The 17,226-nt window shown below is 50.7% G+C and overlaps 1 protein-coding gene across 9 annotated transcripts in view; it reads left to right on the top strand.

The window, feature by feature from the left end:
* Positions 1-17,226, top strand: part of GRK5 (G protein-coupled receptor kinase 5) — a 218,426-nt gene that overhangs the window by 116,642 nt on the left and 84,558 nt on the right. Inside the window, exon 2 of one of the 9 annotated variants that reach the window (XM_070259976.1) lies at positions 10,807-11,262. The exons of 7 other annotated variants lie outside the window; for them this stretch is intronic. In XM_070259976.1, the coding sequence (XP_070116077.1) occupies positions 11,244-11,262 (19 nt within the window). In that variant the 5' untranslated portion in view covers positions 10,807-11,243. Of the gene's footprint in view, positions 1-10,806; positions 11,263-17,226 lie in introns of those variants that run through there. One more of the 9 variants, XM_070259962.1, reaches the window with a different exon arrangement.

The following is a 17,226-nucleotide window of genomic DNA, read 5'->3' as shown; positions in this document are numbered from 1 at the left end:
CTAGGGGTCCTCCCTGCTCACCTGACCCCCAGGCCCTGGCAGAGGCCACTGGAGAAACCAGTTCACCAGAAAGCCCAATAGAATGAGCTGTTCTCTCTTGTTGTTTTCTCCCAACAACAGTGCCTTGGAGGACGGAGCTGGCCAGCCTCCTCTCAGGCTTGAATAGGGGTGTTGGCTAGAATCTTCCTCCCAGGACTGGAAGGAGGGCAGTCTTGCAGAGACTGGACTGATTTGCTGCGCTGTCTGTTGGATTCATTCGCCCCACCTCAGAATCAAGACGTGGTTAAGATTTCTGGGAACTGTTTCATTTTGGTTGACTGCTCAGTCCTGAGGGCTGAGGTACAGCCGGCCTCTGGCTCATCTGAGGGAGACCAGGTTTGTCTGCCTTGTCTCCCTCCGGCCTTCCGGAACAGTCCGCAGGGATTCCCTGTTGTTGATGGGACACAGATTGTCCTCCTCAGCCTAGCATTTGTGACCCATTGTTGTATTATGTGCGTGCGTGCGTGTGTGTGTGTGTGTGTGTGTGTGTTTCCCCATTATCACACGAAGAACCCTGAAGGCAGGCTGCTGGCTGTCTTCTCTCTCTCCCACCTCAGTAGATCTCAGGGGAAGCGACTCTGACCTGGAGACAAAACTCCAGGGGAAGGCAGTGGAGGGTAGTGGAGAGTGTCCCAGGCCAGGGGCTGGATGTTCCTGTTCCACATGGCCCCTCGTTCCCAGCCACATGCCTTAAGCCACTCAACTCTACCTCTCTAAGCCTCAGTTTTGGTTTTCTTTTGTTTTCAATGAAAAGACTTTATTTTTAGAGCAGTTCTAGGCTTGTGGGGAAAATGAGCAGGAAGAAATGAGAGTTCCCATATATCCCCTCCCAAAGCGTCAGTTTACTCACCTGTGCAGTGGGGACAGAGGCCCTCCTTGTTCTTACTGCACTGGCGAGTTGTACAGAAACCCTCACCTCCATTTTGTGACGACACAGCTGAGGCTCAGAGAGAAGGGACTGGCTTGGGGCCGAAGTACGAAAGCCCAACCCCGAGGGTCCAGCGGGCAGCAAGTGGGCAGGGGGATGGACAAGCTGCTGCCACTCCTGCCTCCTGCTGAGTGGGCAGTGTGGGTCATCAGGCCTTGTAGGGAGTGGAGAGTCTGCCCAGGGGCAGCTCTGGTCTCCGCCACCTTGGTTTGCAGCAGAGAGTAACGCTCAGCCCCTCTCGGCAGCCACCAAACTTAACATCTGTCCTGGTGGCTCCTTCATTCCTTTATTTGGTGAGTCTTTGAGTGCTGACCAAGTGGCAGTGCCAGGAGCTGGAGATCTGAGTTCTAGTCCAGTTTTCCTACTAACAAGTTGAGATTCCTCCTGGACTGTCGGAGCTGGAAGACCTCAGTATTGTGCTAGCCTCGCTCGCTCACTTTGCGGGTAGGGAAACTGAGGCTCCACAGAGGAGTGGACAGGGCAGACTGAAGGCTGAGGATGGCAGGAAGCAGGGAGGGACCCGATCCTGCTGGCTTAGTGGCCAAACACTGTGGGCCCAGGAGCTGCCTTAGCTGAGGAGCCTGGAAGGCCCCAGCAGTGGCATCTCATGCGTGGGGCGTGGGGTAGGAGCAGTTCTGGGCCTGTGGCATGAAGGGACCCGTTCTTGGTTCCTGGCCTCCTCACATCTTGCCTTGGAGCTAAGTCACTACTTGCCGGGCAAATAGGGTGGCTGCCCTGCTCAACAGCAGCCTCGGAATTAGGGAATGGCTCTCTCCTAGGATCCTGAACCTTCCCTAGGAGATGAGGACAGCTTGGCAAGCAGAGAGGGCAGCCTCAGCTTTACCCACGGGGACGGCCAGGCAATGCCAGGTGGCACTGTCCCTTGTCCTGTTCTGTTCCAGTGTCCACCCTCCCCTTCTCCACACCTCAGAGTGACACCCCAGGAGTGAGCTCCTCTCTCACCCACCTGACGCTGTGTCTGCCCCTCAAGGTCAGGGGCTGATCTCAGTTCCCTGTGTCCCAGCACGTGTCTCAGTGCCTGGACTCCAGGGGTGCTTGTTGTGTGTGTGTTTGACGAGCAGTCCTGAGCCCCGCCACTAACCACCCACCCACATCGCTCTTTGTTCAGACTGCTGGGAAGCCCACAGCCAAGTTTTATGCCAAAAGTTTAGCTCTCCTTCGTCAGACGTCCTGGAGGGAGCTTGTTTTATTCTCCCCTCCCTCTTTGCTGCTTATTTCCTATTCTTTGTCTTTCATTGAACAATTGAGTACATGCTTTTATTGGAAAATGCTGTGGATCCTTTTGGGAAGTAAGCAAGCAATAGATAAGTCAGTACGTTAGAAATGAAAAGGAGTAAAAGCCCTCCACCACCCCCCGCCCCGGGAAGCAGGTGTGTCTGAACTCTGTCCCTCGTCCCTGAAGACCGGGCGGATCAGCACCTGCCCTGCTGACTTCGAGGAACATGTAAGCAGAATGCATTCTGACAGGCCAACGTGCTGGGCAGCACCAGGCCAGTGCCTGCCCCGGGCTGTAGAAGATGGGGTTACTCAGGCAGGAAGATGCCATGCGCCTCTCTGGAATTGGCTGTGGAACAACGGCTGGGCACAGCTGGCCAGCTTCCCATTTCAGCGAAACTGGCTGAGAGCTTGGCTAGACAGGCCATCGGAAAGTGCCCTGGAGGGGAATTAGACATCACAAGTTATAGCACCGGGCGGCAGGCCAACCACGTGTGTTGCTTTGCTTCTCTGCCCTGGTAAAGAGATACAATGACTGAGCATCCGCAGCCAGCCGAGACAGTGACAGTGTCCAAAAAAGGAGATAGCTCGCTTGAGAGGTATGAATAGGAGGCTGGGGGGGGGGGGGGGAGGTGACCAGATGACGCGGCTGCTCTGCACACTCCCTCAGCCACTACAGGAGAGCTGCTCTTGAGGTCCCAGCCACCAGCAGGAGACCGATTTTTTGAGATGTTGGCAAGAGATGAGAGTTGAGCAATCTCCCAGCATCCTCCGCTCCCTCCCTCCACGACCGATGCCCTCGGAAGAGAGAATTTGAGAGAAAGAGCTCTAGGCGGAGAAGTTAAACATGGTCCATTTGCTGTGTTCAGAGAACAGCTTGTGGCTAGGAAGCAGAGAGAGAGGAAGGAGGGTGGTGGTGGTCCGTGTGGGAAGGAGGCAGGGAGGGAGCTGGTGGGCTGGATTAGTAGTGGGCCAAGCCTGGTCTTCCATGTTACAAAGATGCAGACAAAAGGGAAGATGGCAGCTAAAGGCAGCGGTGTGGCTTTGGGAGATGGGCCAAGGTGATGCGACATTAGAGTATGTTTCCAATGGTTCTGGAAGGAAACCAGTGTCTTTAAAGCCAGACTGGGTTAAGTTCTTTGCTCTTCCACTAACTTGCTGGATGGCCTCGGGCAAGTCTCACCTTCAGGGACCAGCGGGTAAATAAATAATACCTCTGGGGTCTCTATGAGCATCAACCAAGACATGTATGGGAGGGCCTTGTCCTCGGGGCTGGCACCTGCAGGTGTAGAACATGTCTCCCTGGGGCTCACGATGGCCGTCAGAAGTGGGTGTTGGCTCTGTCTGTCTGCAGTCCCAGCGACAGCCTTTCTGGGGTTATCAGCCAGCAACCAAGTTTTTTCCCAGTTAGGCCTGAATGGTGAAAGCCAGCTCTCCTGCCCGGGACTGATGCAGCTGCCATCACCTCCTTTTCCTCTGAGTTCCAGGGATTCCTATGATCCTCAAAACCACCACCTGCCTGTGGGGTTGTTCCGGCCACAGGCCGTTGGCTGTCACTGAGTGTGCCTGTCTTCACTCCCCGTTGAGGCTGTGGGCTGCCATGCAGCTTGCAAAGCTCTTTGCACACTCCCTGAACTCATGTAATCCCCCAACAATCCTGCGGGTAAGTGGTATTTTCATTCTCGTTTTATAGACCAGGCTCCCAGAAGTTGCCTAAGTCGTGCATTTACAGGCAAGGCCCGGCCTGCGACTGCCCACTGCTGCTTCTCCCGGCTTAGTCACAGTTATGACCACCACATGCTCATCCCAGACTGGGGTGAGGACACGCTGCAGATGGGGCTGGACGGTCAAGCCCGTTCCTGCTAGATGAGCTGCCCGTGAGCCGCAGCGCCTCTTTCATGGGGATCCCCAGCTCCAGCACCTTCTGTATGCGGGTGTTTAGCTCTCTGGTCCCAAGGAGCCTACTGCCGACACCTGTCTCATTTTTTCACCGCACCATTTGGCTGTGGAAAGGTGAGCTGGTGGGAGAAGTGAGTTACCTTCCAGTCTGGGTTGGCATGAATTTGCCAAACGAAACATTTTATATTTGCCAAAAACCATTTCACTTGGTTACTTCTTAACAGGCCAAGTGCACCATTTTCCATCAAAACATTTCCATCGTTCAAAAAGTGTCACCAACACAGAAGCTGGGTCCTGCTGCATCCCTGTCACAGCTCACATTTCATTTGGGATCGGGTGTTTTCAGAATGTCACCACCTCTTGGTTTGCGTAAGGACTGCGCTCCCTGATGGAAAGATTTTGCAAGAGTGTTTTCAGCTGTCGAGGTGGTGCAAAACTCCTTCAGAAGGTTTTCTTTGTCCGGCTTAGAGAAGAGCCTCTTTTCTGTGAAGTTCCTGCCACGTTTCCCGGGCCAGTACAGGTCTTGCCAGGGCGCCATGAAATGGATCAAATCCCGTTACAGCAAAAGCCATTTAAGGTTCATGGAAATGTTTGTGGAAACAATTGCAGCCTCCTCTGCTGACAGCCCACTTTTTGTGTGTAATTTTTTGATAGAACATGCACCCAGTGCAGTAGAAGAATTTGGACGGCCCTCGGAATGTGCTGGAATGGAATTTGGCTGTGCTCTCTGTCCAGGTCTCTGATATGGCTGTGAGAGAATGTTCGTCCACTCATTAGGCAGATATTCAACTGGCTCCTTGTATGTCCCAGATGCTGGGCTAACTAGAGATAAGGGCAACCCGGGCCCCGTCCTCAAGGAGCCTAGTTGATAGGGAAGAGGAGATACATGTGCATTTCATTCCTAAGTACATCGGCACCACATCAGGAAGGCTGGCGGCACACCTCGGAGTGTGTGAGATGATTCTTGGTGGTACACAGATGAGCTGCGGTTATGCTTTTATTTTAATGTATGTCATTAAAAAACCCAGTAACAGCAGCAGTAATTTCCCAAGTAGTATTGCTTAGAAATGCTAAGTTGAAAAAAGGTGGGAGGGAGGGTCAATGAAAACCCAAGTTAAAGGAAAATGTCAGGTCAGTACTGTGAGACTGCTGACTGTTACCGGTGGTAGATTATGGTAAAGGTGACGGTAAAAAAAATCATGACAGTGGCTCACGATTGGCCGAAGTCTGGAAAAGTTAAGTTCAGGTTCATGGCGTGCAGATGGGACACCAGGGGCTTTACCTAGGTTATCATACAAGCCTCAGCAGCCTCTGGGAGATGATCATGTTACCATGACAACTGACAGCTGATGAAACTGAGGATCAAAGAGGGGAAATGATTTGCCTAAGGTCGCATGTCCAGTAAGTAGAAGAACTTGGATTTGAACCCTGGTCTGTCTGATTCCTGTTAATGAACTCTTAACCATGACCTTAGAAGACAAATTACTGCAGTTGGTCAAATAAAGGAGTGATTATTTCCTCCCTAGGGTATAATCCAGGAAAGCTTCCTAGAGGGGGTGGCCTTGACTGAGTGGTAGAATTTAGCAAGGGAAGTTTGTGTGGTAAGGCAGAGTATCCTACAGATCTTAACCCGTGATCATTGGCTGGATGGTTTGGGCAACATGTTTTTTCCTCACATAAATGAAGTCTCGAGGTAGGCTGTGGACTGGCTCTTTGTCATCAGGGACCCAGCCTCCTTCTGTCTCTGCTCTACCAGATATCTCATGGTCCAGGATGGCTGATGCAGCTCCAGCCATCACGTTCTTGTTCTAGGCAGTGGAAAAAAGAGAAGAAGGAAAGGATAAATGTGTTTTCCTTTCAATGAGTCAACCACCTTTAAGAAGCTTTTCTGGAAACTGAAGCTAACAGCTTATCCTTATCTCATGGGCCAGCTTTGGTTATAAGGGAGGCTGCCCACTGTGTGCCGGGCATATGTGAGTGGAGGACAAAAGTCCTTCCTCAGGTTGCTTCCAGTGGAGTGAGCTGCTTCTGGTTGAGGCTGTAGAGGGGAAAGCAGTTGAGTGGGAGGACAGAGCCTCCTCTGAACTGGGACTTGCTTCTGGAGTACCCCACTAAGCTTGGTCTATTGGATTGTTGAGCACCTTTATTTGTTGTTTAATTGGAGTGTAGGCTTGCAGCCATTAGGCAGCCACTGCCCGCCGTCCCATCAGCCCCTCTGAAAAGAGTTCTTGAGTACAAACCAAGCCAGCTCCCCATCCTTCCACCCTCCCATGCAATTAGAACAGGAGCCACGCAGCAAGCTTTTCACTGCAGCCCAGCAGTGAGTCCTGGGCTGTGATTGAGAGCCCTGCGTGGGGCTCACAGCCCCCAGGTGAGTGTGGGGTTCTGTGCAGCTCTCCGGCAAGTGTGAGACCTGGGACAAACGCTGCCTGCGTACCATCCTCCCTCTTTCATCGCCTGCCTCCGGGCCCTTGGGGGCCTGGGTTTGCTTCTCACTTCCCAATTCTTAGTGCCAGAAATATCAAGTTTGGAGAGTTTTTTAGAAATCAGTGATGCTTTTCCGAGTTGCCAAAGTTGTTTTGGGGGTTCGTTCACAGAAGGTCTGTGTGAAGCCCCCTCTGCTGGGATTTGGGTTCTTTTGGGGTCTGAAATGCTCCCCTTTCACTTTTGGGGAATTTTTCACTTTTTGTCAAACTGTGGAAAGAATGTTAGGGCTAAAATGGGCACTCGGGGTGGGCTCAGTCCCCATGTCTCCATTTTCTGGATCAGGACACTTTGCTGCAGCTGGTTAGAGGCCGGACAGGGGAAAGCGAGCTTCTGAGCTTCGCACTCCAGGGCTCTGTCTTTGTCCTGTAATTACCTCGAAGCAAATAGAATTGTAAAGAGGCTGGAGAGATGCTTTCATATGGCGATAGAAATCAAACCGCTATTAATATGCTAATTACAACAGGTTCCTATTTACCATTTAAGCAGGTCCTGGAGAGCAGCTCCTTGGCAACACTCTTAGACATTCTGTTCTTGAAATAGACAGTCCCTATTACTTTTTAATGAAAGCTCTAAATCCTGGCTTTTGCAGTCTTCAGCCAGCCTTTTTCCTTGGATTTAGCAGGCCCAGCACGCCCCAAATGAAGGCTGGGTGGGGTGGGGTGAGGAGGAACTGACGCAGGCAGCTCCATAAGATGTCAGTGGATGCTGGGGCCCTGCAGGTCCCAGGCCAGTTACCTGCTAATGTCATTATACATCCAAGCATTATTTTTAGCAGTGGCATCACTCACTCCTAAAACCAGTTCTCCTGGCTTTGTTTTTAGATTGTAGGATGCAGGTGCCGATTGGAAATGTCTTTTTCTCCCCACATCACTTTTGTCCTCGAAATACCCGGTTTATGAAGAAAACAAAATGGCAGCCAGACAGCCGAGAGCAATGTGACTATTTGTTTGACGAGTGCCTTATTTGCTTTGAGGGTGGATCCCAGGGAAGCCACACCCCTTAGCTTTCTGAGGAACTGGGTAGGGCAGGAGGCCTCTCAGAACTATGGGCTTTCATTCACTGGCAACCAGGAGAGTGAGTGTTTTTCTAATCAGGGATCAAAGACATCCAATGAGGGATATGAGACTTTTCTGAAGAGCAGGCTGTAGATTCTAGAAAAATAATATGTTGGCTAATGTTTTATAAACCTAACAAATATTTAAGCACCCACTTATGTACCAGACCTAAATTAGGCACTAGAAATACATTGGAGAATGTTCCAGTCACCACAGCTGACAGACATAGTGACATAAAACAACCATTTATTCTGCTCACAGATTCTGTGGGTCCGGAATTCAAAGAGGGTAAGGCAGGGACGGCTTATTTCTGCTCAACGTTGTTTGAGGCCTCAGTTGCAAGTCTTGAAGGCTGGGAGCTGGAAGACTAACCCACTCAGATGTCTGGCAGTTGATGCTGGTTGTTGATGGGTCCCCAGTTCTTCTCCATGTGGCTTTACCATGTGGCTTGGGCATCCTTACAACATGGTGGCTAGTTCCAAGGGTGAGCATCCCAGAGATCGAGAGCTAAGCAGAAGCTACATCCTTCTTGTGACCCAGCCTCAGAAGTCACAAAGCATCACTTTCACCATGTTCTAATGGTTGGAGTAGTGACAAGCCCCTACCCAGATTCAAAGGGTGGGAACATAGACGCCTCCTCTCACTGGGAGGGGTGTCAGTCACATTGTCTGAAGAGCATATGGGATGTATGTATATTTCACAATAAGAGAGACTAGGGAATATGAGCAAGGAAGAAGAGGCTATAAAAAAATGGCAGAGCAGATCTGAAAAGAAAGGAGAATTTTTAAAAATGAAAATTTAATAAATGAAAGTAAAAACAGTGGACACATTAAACAGCAGATTAGACTTGGTGGGTGAAAATTAGAAAACTGGAAGATGTATTCAAATAAATGAACTAGAATGCAGCCCAGAGACATACAGAGATGGAAGTTCTAGAAGACAAGGTAAGAGACATGGAGGATACAGCGAGGAGGTCTAATACACACTGACTTGGTTTTCAGAAGGAGATGACAAAATAGGAAAGAGGTGCTATTTTAAGAGATAATGACTAAGAATTTTGCAGTCTTTGATAGGTATGAAACCTCAGATCTAGGAAATTCAATGAATACCAAGCATGATAAATAAAAATGTCATAAAATAAATATAAATTAAAATAAAATAAATAAAAATAAGACACATCAGTGTAAACCTGCAGTGCACCTAAGACAAAGAGATCATTTGAAAAGCAGCCAGAGAGAAGAGCAAGCTTTCCTATCTGGGGACAGTGATGAGTCTGGCAGATGGCTTCTCAACAACGATTCTGGAAGCCAGGAAATGGTAAAATATCTTCGATGTGCTAAGAGAAAGTGACTGTTAGCCTACACTTCTATTCCCCGTTAAAGCACCTTTCAAGAACAAGAAGAAAATTACAGGTAGAAGAACAAAGCTTGGATAATTTTCCACAAATTTACTTCACAATAGGACATTCTAAAAGATGTACTTTAGGCAAAAGAAAGTACCAGACGGAAGATCTGAGGCACAAGATGGAATGATGTGCAAAAATTTAGGTAAATGTTTGGCTCTATTTAAACAAATACTGGTTGTATAAAATAATGTCTCAATTGAGAGATTTAAAAAAAACAAGTTAGAACTAAAATATTGAACAACCGGAACACGTAAGCTGGGAGGGATGATCAGAATTAAAACATTTTTCGGAAGGAAAGTAAAGATGTTGATTGACTTCAGATTTGTTATGAACAGACAGTATAACTTCAAAACTGGTAGAGCAGCAGTTTCTGAATGTGGACTGTGACCCTCGGGGGTCCCTGAGATCCTTTCTGCAAGGTCAAAACTCTTGTCATAATGATACAGAATAACTGATAATAATAATTTTTGCCCTTTCACTCTTACTTCTCTCATGAGTGTACAGTAGAGTTTTCTAGAGCCTACTTGACATGTGGTGACATCACCACTCTGACAGTTCACAGAATGTATGCTTGGGTATTCTTGTGTTTTAAATTTTTCTCATTTTTATTTTCTAATGTGGAAAATATTAATAGATATAACCCACATAAACAAAAGCTGTTTGGAGTCCTTCATCATTTCTAGAGCTGTAAAGATGTCCTGAGTCCATAAAGAGGGGGAAAGAAGAGAAACAGTGAGACTTGAAAGACAATCCTTGTGAAATAGCAGTTCCTGAGCTCTGAGAAACAATTGGTGCTCTATAGTTATCCTACATTCTAAGATAACCCAAGATAGAAACTTAAATACAGAGAACTGACAAAGTAAGGTACTAATATATTCTGCAGGCCTGAGAACCTTGATCTGGAAGAATTTCAAAGCTGAGGATCATGCTCCTCCTGTGTTATAGCAACGCCTAGTGAACAGCAGGGATATTACAACCCAGCTCTATGGGGTAAAGGACTGGCGAGAATCAATGCTGTGTTCAGATTAAAAAGGATGTAGAAAAGAGCAAATTATGCCAGGCAGCCTATGACATTATAATGGGTTAGACAAAACAGAAATTCTCAGGGTGCAGAGGGCAACTCAAAAAAGACATAATCACAATTCCATTGCCTATATACCCTCTTCCTCAGGTAGATGGAAAATTGTGGTCCATCAGAGAGCCTAGAGCCGAGACTAACATCAGGATCACCTTGGAACTTTTAAGAAATGAAGAGTTCCAAGGCTTTACAGAATCAGAGTCTCTTGGCCCAGAATTTTATGTTTTTAAAAAGTTCTCCAGGGAATGTAGTCATATTTGACAATTTCTGGTCCAGAATGGCTCTGCTAAGGATGATTTCTGCCCCATGGAAACCATGTTGGGCCTGGAAAGCTGAGCGCCGTGTCTCGTCCACGCCAGCGCCAGCCCGAGCTCTCCCAGTGGGTGCTGCTCTATTCCTTCCACTGCTGTCAATGCCTAGGTTTGGGGCTCCGAGCCCTGGACTTTAGACCATGTTCACAGCTCATGCCTACTTGGTTTCTGGCATTCTGTCTGATTTCTGCGCCTGGACTAGGTAGAGCCCTGTTTGCCTACTTTCCTGATGCCCAGTCAGATCAGCCCTTAAGCATGCCTGGATGTCTATTCTCAGGATTGCCTAAATTCAACTTCCAACAGCCTTTGCGTTTGTCCAGCTCCTTCTCTCTCCTTTGACGCCAGGCTTGTTTCCATTTGTGCCCCAGGACCATCGAGAGGGAAGAGCTTGGAAGAGAGAGAACTATTGAAGATAAAAAACAACAAAATGGGACCACAGCCCTTCTGTGTGCCAGCAGGCTCAGCCCAAGCCACCACTGATCCCTGTTCCCGCAGTTTTCAACACAGTCTGTGGGCGATTTGTCTTCTCATGTGGGAACCCCTCTCAAAACTGACAAAAGGAGAAAGGCTTTGCTTTACCAAAATTTGGTCTGCCAGCCCCCGCTCAGTGCTGGGCTGTCTCATGTACCGCTATGGCATTGTCAAAGAAGACCTAGCCCCGGGACAGGGAGCTTCCACACCCACAGAAAACAGCACGTGGGGGAGGCGAGGCTAGAGAAGGAAACCTTCTTAACAACCAGTGACGTGTGAAAGGGGCTGGGGGCCAACCAGAGCCTGGAGTCCAGGCGGAGTGAAGTGATGCCAAATGCCTCGCCCTATCCAAGGTAATGAAAGTGATCTGTAAGTGATGGTTTTTTTCCTCCTAGTTAAACGACAGAGCAGGGCTGGCTAAGGAATAGGATCTGACCAACTTGACCATAAATGCAGGTAAAGCTTGTTTATGTTCCAAAGATAAAGCAACAAATAGGAGACCCAGGTGGGTCGTGGCCTTCCACTGCATCTGAAGCTGTTCCCTCCCTCTGGGCAAATTCCCTGGAGTCTGAGACCATCTTAGCACAACGAGGAAGTGCTTTCAGAGGGAGCTCTGTTGTATCTGCTGATCGGTCCCCTGGAAGATGGAGGCTGAGGGACCACATGGGAGGATCCTAGTGTATGAGTTGGTCTTTGGGGTCAGGGAGATGTTGGAAAGGCCATGGCCGCTAACAGGGTCCCTCCAGCGCTGGTGGGGAATGTCCCATTCTGGTGCACACCTTACTTCTGCCTCCTGAATTCCTGCTCCTCTGGGGAAAGCATTAGAGTCTGGACTGTCATCGGCTTGGCTGCCCTCCAGAGACCTACGTTCAGGTGCCAGGGAAATTCTGACTAAATCCGTTCAGTGATAGCAATAACAGCTCAGACTCAGTGCCCCCTGCCGCTCCCCTCCCTGTTTGCAGCTCTGCATGCGTTTCTTTCCATGTAAGTGAGGGTCCCACATTGCTTCCCCGTCTCTCGTGCCCCTGCCTGCCCTTGTGGCTGTGTGGTGACCTTGTGTCCCCTTTGTGTATCAGAACTTCTCCATCTTTAGTGCCACAACCATCAACAGGGTGATGGGCTGGTGGGGGGGCATGCTTCTTGACTAGGCCCCCTTGGCCCCTTGGGGACTGGATTTTGGACAAGGTGTCGAGGCAGCCTTGCGAGCCGGGCCGGGCAGTGTCTGCTGAGCAGATTCTGGTCCTCTTGGGGTAGCTGCATCAGTCACGGCCCAGTGGGAGAGGCCTCAGTGTGGAAAGTATGTGAGCCTTGGATGATGCCACTGATGGCCTGGAATGGCTCGGCCCCTTCTTTCCAAGGCCCCAGCTGATTTCCCCCATTGTGTAGTGGAGAGGGAGCAAAGGACCAGCTTGCCCCAGTTCCTGGAGCACCAGTGAGTGTCCCTGGGCCAGGGGTGGCGAGGGCTGGGAGGCAGCGTTCCGGGATGGCTGCCCAGCAGGCATGGCTGGTCCTGGCTCGGATGCTGTGCCCACGTTAGCATCTGGCTGTCACTCCCATGAGCAGCAGGATCCTCATCCCCATTGCTCAGCTGAGGCAACAGATTGCGCTGCCACGTAACAGACGCTCTGCCCACAGCAGCTGCTCTGATCATGTGATTTGTCGGGGGTTACCCAGGGGGTGAGTGGTGGGGCCTGGATTGAACTCATGTCCGTCTCATGCCCCAGCCCGGGACTTCCTACCCAGCACCCGGCTGCCTTCTCATGGCCTCCACAGGCCTCTCAGGGAGGCAGGCAGGGCAGAGAGAGTTAGTAGCCCCATTTTACAGATCAGGAAACTGAGGCCGAGTGATTTGTCAGCGATCACTGAGCTTGCGAATGGCAGAGTGGAGCCTCGAACCTTGCTCTTTTGCTCATACACCTTGTATCAGTCTGTTCAGGCTGGGTGGCTTAAACAACAGAGATTTATTTTCTCACGGTTCTGGAAGCCGGAAGTCCCAGGTCAGGGTACCGACAGTGTGGGTTTCTGGTGAGGCCTCCCTTCCTCGGTTATAGATGGCTGCCTTCTCCCCGTGTCCTCTCATGGCCTTTCTTTCCTCTATGTGCACAGAGAGAGCGAACCATCTCTGGTGTCTCTTCATCTTCTTATGAGGACACCAGCCCTCAGGTTTCCCACCCTTATGGCCGCATTTAACCTTAGTTACCTTCCTAAAGGTCCTGTCTCCAAATGCAGTCACACTGAGAGTTAAGGCTGCAACATACAAATTTGGGGGGTAGGCACAATTCAGTCCATAACATTCCCTGAGCCCCTTCTACTGATTTGGGCCCCCCAGATCACACTAGGAGACTGACTGCTGTTGTACGTATAAAAGGAGTCATTTGGAGCCCTGCAATAGGGCTGGAGCAATCTGAGAAGGCTTCCTGGAGGAGGTGTGTGTCTGTCTCTTGGTATGTGTATGTGTACATATACTCTGGGCTTGGGTAGCTGGCCCATTTGGGAATCTGGCCTATTTCAGGGCAACCCCACCTGTAGTCCACCCCGGTGATTCAGTCACTGGCTGTCTTCTAGCAGTCACTTTCTCTCCATGGATGTGGCCAGAGGGGACTGTTTGATCCCTGCTTGGCACAGTAAGGCAGCTGTAGCTTGATGCAGCCATCAAATAGCATTTCCAGGTCTTCAGTGTGGAAGGGAATGGAATTCCCGGTGGGCAAGGATGAGCAAAGGAGGGCAGAAGTCGAGCTGAGAACCTGCGGCACCCTTCTTCAGCAGAGAGAGACATGCGTGTGGCTGCCGCCCTGGCCGCTGTGCTCTGGCTGCTGAGGGAGGTGAGCTTTCTGTGAAGATGAGCTGTGTTGGGACAGTAGGGTGTGAAAGAGCCCTGGCTGTATGTTCTCTCGCCTTCCTCACCCAGTGTCTGTCCCCCTTCCCTTCTCAGACTCACATGCTGGATGTGGCTGTGAAGGGCATCCTCGCTGTCAAGTGTGGAATTTAAATTTCTGCTGTGCCTGTGTTTCTAGAATGAGGGTGATATTCTCAAGGCAGAGATTTGGGCTCATGTACCAAGTCCTATGGGGTCCAGAGCAGATATGGGTTCTGGGTAGGGTTGTAGTAGGTACCCAGCCAGAAGGCTGGAAGGAGTGCTGAGGGAGGCTGGGGAGGCTGAGGGAGCTTGAGAGGCTGTTCTTTTGGTGGAACTTCCTGTTTTTCATGTTTCCTCTGTGGAGGCTACCAGGCCAGGCCCTGCCCCAGACAATGTGTGAGCCCATTTTTGGGTGCAGAGCCTATCTTTAGCTTCTCTTGTGTCTTTCCCTTGGGCTTAGCACACCTGGGCCCCTGGTGGGCTCCAAAGGGGTTCAGTAAGTTGCTTTTCGCAGTTTAAGCCACAGCCTGGGGGGGAGGGAAAACACCCCCTTCTCGGCTCCATACCGAATACCTGAAGCGCGTGCAACCCCCTAGTTAGGAGATGGACTGTCCATCCTCCCCCATCTCCCATCCCCCATCTTCTCCCTCGGCACCTGGTCCGGTGCCCTCTGCTCTGGGTCATGCTCTGTTCCCAGCCCCTCGGCTCCCTGCCTCCCCGAGGGAGGCCCCTGGGGGTTTCTGAGCCTGCGGCCCCACCACTTCTCTGGTGGGAGATGGTGGCTTCCTCCTGAGGGAGGAGCAAGTTGCTGCCCTCCCTCCCTCTGATTCCAAGGACAAGTCCCTCTGGGGCGGCAGAGAGGCCTCCCAGGAGGGTCTCCTGGCCAGGCAGGTCCCGGCCTCCACAGTGCCTGCCGGCAGCACCAGGCCTTTGCAGCCAAAAAGACCTGGACTCAGACCCTGGTTCTACTGCCACTGTGTGACCTCAGGCAAGTCCCTTAGACCAGCTGTGCCCTGGTTTTCTGTTCAGTGGACAGGGGCGGGACTTTCCATCCCACAGGGTGGCATTAAGTGAGAGAATGGAGTCTTCAAGCCTGGGGCTCTCAAGGGGTGCTGAAGACATGTGTGCCCCCGACAGCGTGAGTGTCCTGGCACCCGGGGTGAATGTTAGCAGACAGCCACAACATTTCTCAGTGTACGGCCTCTGCTGCTCTCTAACTGCCTCGATGCGGAGGCCTCATCTTCTTCATGATTAAAACCTACCCCTTTTCCAGCAAGTCCCAGCCACCATTCATTCATTCTGCCGTGTCTGAGAACCTGCCCTGTCTAGGCTGTGCTCTGGGGAGCACAGCCGTGAATCAGAGCGGGATTGTGCTCCGTTTCCAGGCTGAAGGTGGGGAGGGAGGTTAACCAATAGTCACTCAGGCAGATTCCAGAGGCCACCTGTCTTGAGTGCTCGGCAGAGAGGTGCTAGGAGCCTGGACGAGGGGTCCGTGCTGGGTGCCCAGCACTGGGTCAGGCTCAGAGGGGATTCCGAATTGAAAGGCAGCTCTTGCCCTGAGGAAGGGCGGGCACCAGCTGCAGGCTGTCCCCCCTCTGTGCTCTTTCACCAGCAAAGGCAATGACACTGCAAGAAGGAAGTCAATATTTAAAAAAAGAAACGTCAGTTCTTTGGAAGCCCTTAGCAGCCCTGTACACAATTTTGTGTTTAGCCACTTAAATAAAGCTGTAGCTCGAGGTCAGAGACCGCCTACAGGTCTGCCCCTTGAGCGCACACACACCACCCACCTTCCCAGCCCTTGTAAGTGAAGGCGGTGTCATCCCAGGTGTTGGCACTGCCAGTTCAGGGCTGCCCTTTGCCTGTGCCCTTGGGGAACCCCAGAGACACTTGAGTGTGGTGTGGCCAGGTCAAGGGCAGTTTGCACGACTCCTGCATCTTGGGGAAAACAAATGTGGTTCCCAGTGTGCTGCCTTGAGTTCCTGGAACCAGAGTGTTTATTTTATGTAATATACAGCAAAAACAGTTCTGTTGACTTTAGAACCTTCCAGCATCCAAACTATAACTCTTGCTAAAATACTCTTTCAGTGTGGATTACCCGGGATATCACAGGGAAGGAAGACTAAATTGTGTTTGACAGGGAGGAACAATGTTTCGCATTTCAGGTCACCATCTGTAGAACTGAACACAGGCTTTTTGAGACTTGCGTACCTTAATTCCACCAAGGAAACAGACCTCTGCTCAAGTTCGGGGGCTGCTGGAGGAGCATGGGACCCTTGGTGCCTTATTACAGCACCGTGGGTCGTACCAAGGGAGTTCGGGTGGGTGTGATGTATTTGAAGCAGCACTGAGGCCTCCCACGTTGTGTGTGGCGGAGGGACGTCTGAAACACCACCTGATTTAGTAGATGAGGCTCAGGTGGGTGAACATCGGTTCCAGTTAACGCTTCTTGGCTGCATGTGCTCACACTCTCCTGGTGGGGCAGTGAAAGGGGTGGGTTTTGGGGATTTGGGCAGGAAGAGTGGCTGCTCCTTATAATAATGGTGGATAGACAGTATTTACTGAGGGCCTACCATGTGCCAGGCATGTGCTAAGCACCTTGATTGAGCCGTACCTATGAGGTAGGTCATATTGTTATCTCCATTTTAGGACCAAGAAAGTGAGTCTCAGAAAAAGTGATACAGCTAGTTCATGGGCGGATTGAGCAAGCATAGGTTCAGCTGCTGTAACAAAGACCGAGGCTAACAATGGTCTAAACAAGGTAGAAGTTTATTTCTCTCTCATGGAACAGTGCTTGGGAAGGGGTCTGGGGCTGCTATGGAAGTTCTGTCTACGTGGCCATTCAGTTCCCAGTCTCTTCTGTCTTTAGGGTGTTGCCCTCCTCTACATGGTCCAAAATGACGCCCCACTGTGTGTGCATTCTAGTCTGTGGGAAGAGGGGACAGTGAAGGAAGCGGCACACACCTTTTCCCTTCAAGGGCATAACCCAGAACTAACTTGGACGCATTATTTCTGCTCACATTCCATTGGCCAAAACTTGGTCACATAGCCACACCTAGCTGCAAAGGTCGTTGGGAAATGCAGTCTTTCTTTTGGGTGGCCATGCACCCAGCTAAAAGTGGGAGTTCTATTACAACAAAAAATGTGATGAACAGACATTGGGTGACTGGGATATGAGTCCAAGTGGTCTACAGAGTTTGTGCCTCTCACATCTCCACCACCTCTCATCCCGGAGGAGTTCTAGGTGAGCTCCAGGGAAAAGAGCACAGAGCTGGAGCATAAGCTCCTTGGGTGCTTCGGGGAGTAGGTGTTTCTGGTGATCACTTGATCCTCTGGCCCAGCACAGCGCAGGTAGGTGCTCAGGGAATCAATCCTAAAGGGAGGTCGAGAGAGAGGGAGCTGGCCTACCAGGTCCAACCTCAGCTACATTAGTTGAGCAAACCTGGGTTCAAATATAAAGGGG

The sequence above is a fragment of the Equus caballus genome, chromosome 1, assembly GCF_041296265.1.
Source record: "Equus caballus isolate H_3958 breed thoroughbred chromosome 1, TB-T2T, whole genome shotgun sequence".
Lineage (NCBI taxonomy): Eukaryota > Metazoa > Chordata > Mammalia > Perissodactyla > Equidae > Equus > Equus caballus.
The sequence above is the reverse complement of the archived record's forward strand: the minus strand, read 5'-3'. Positions and strand labels throughout refer to the sequence as shown.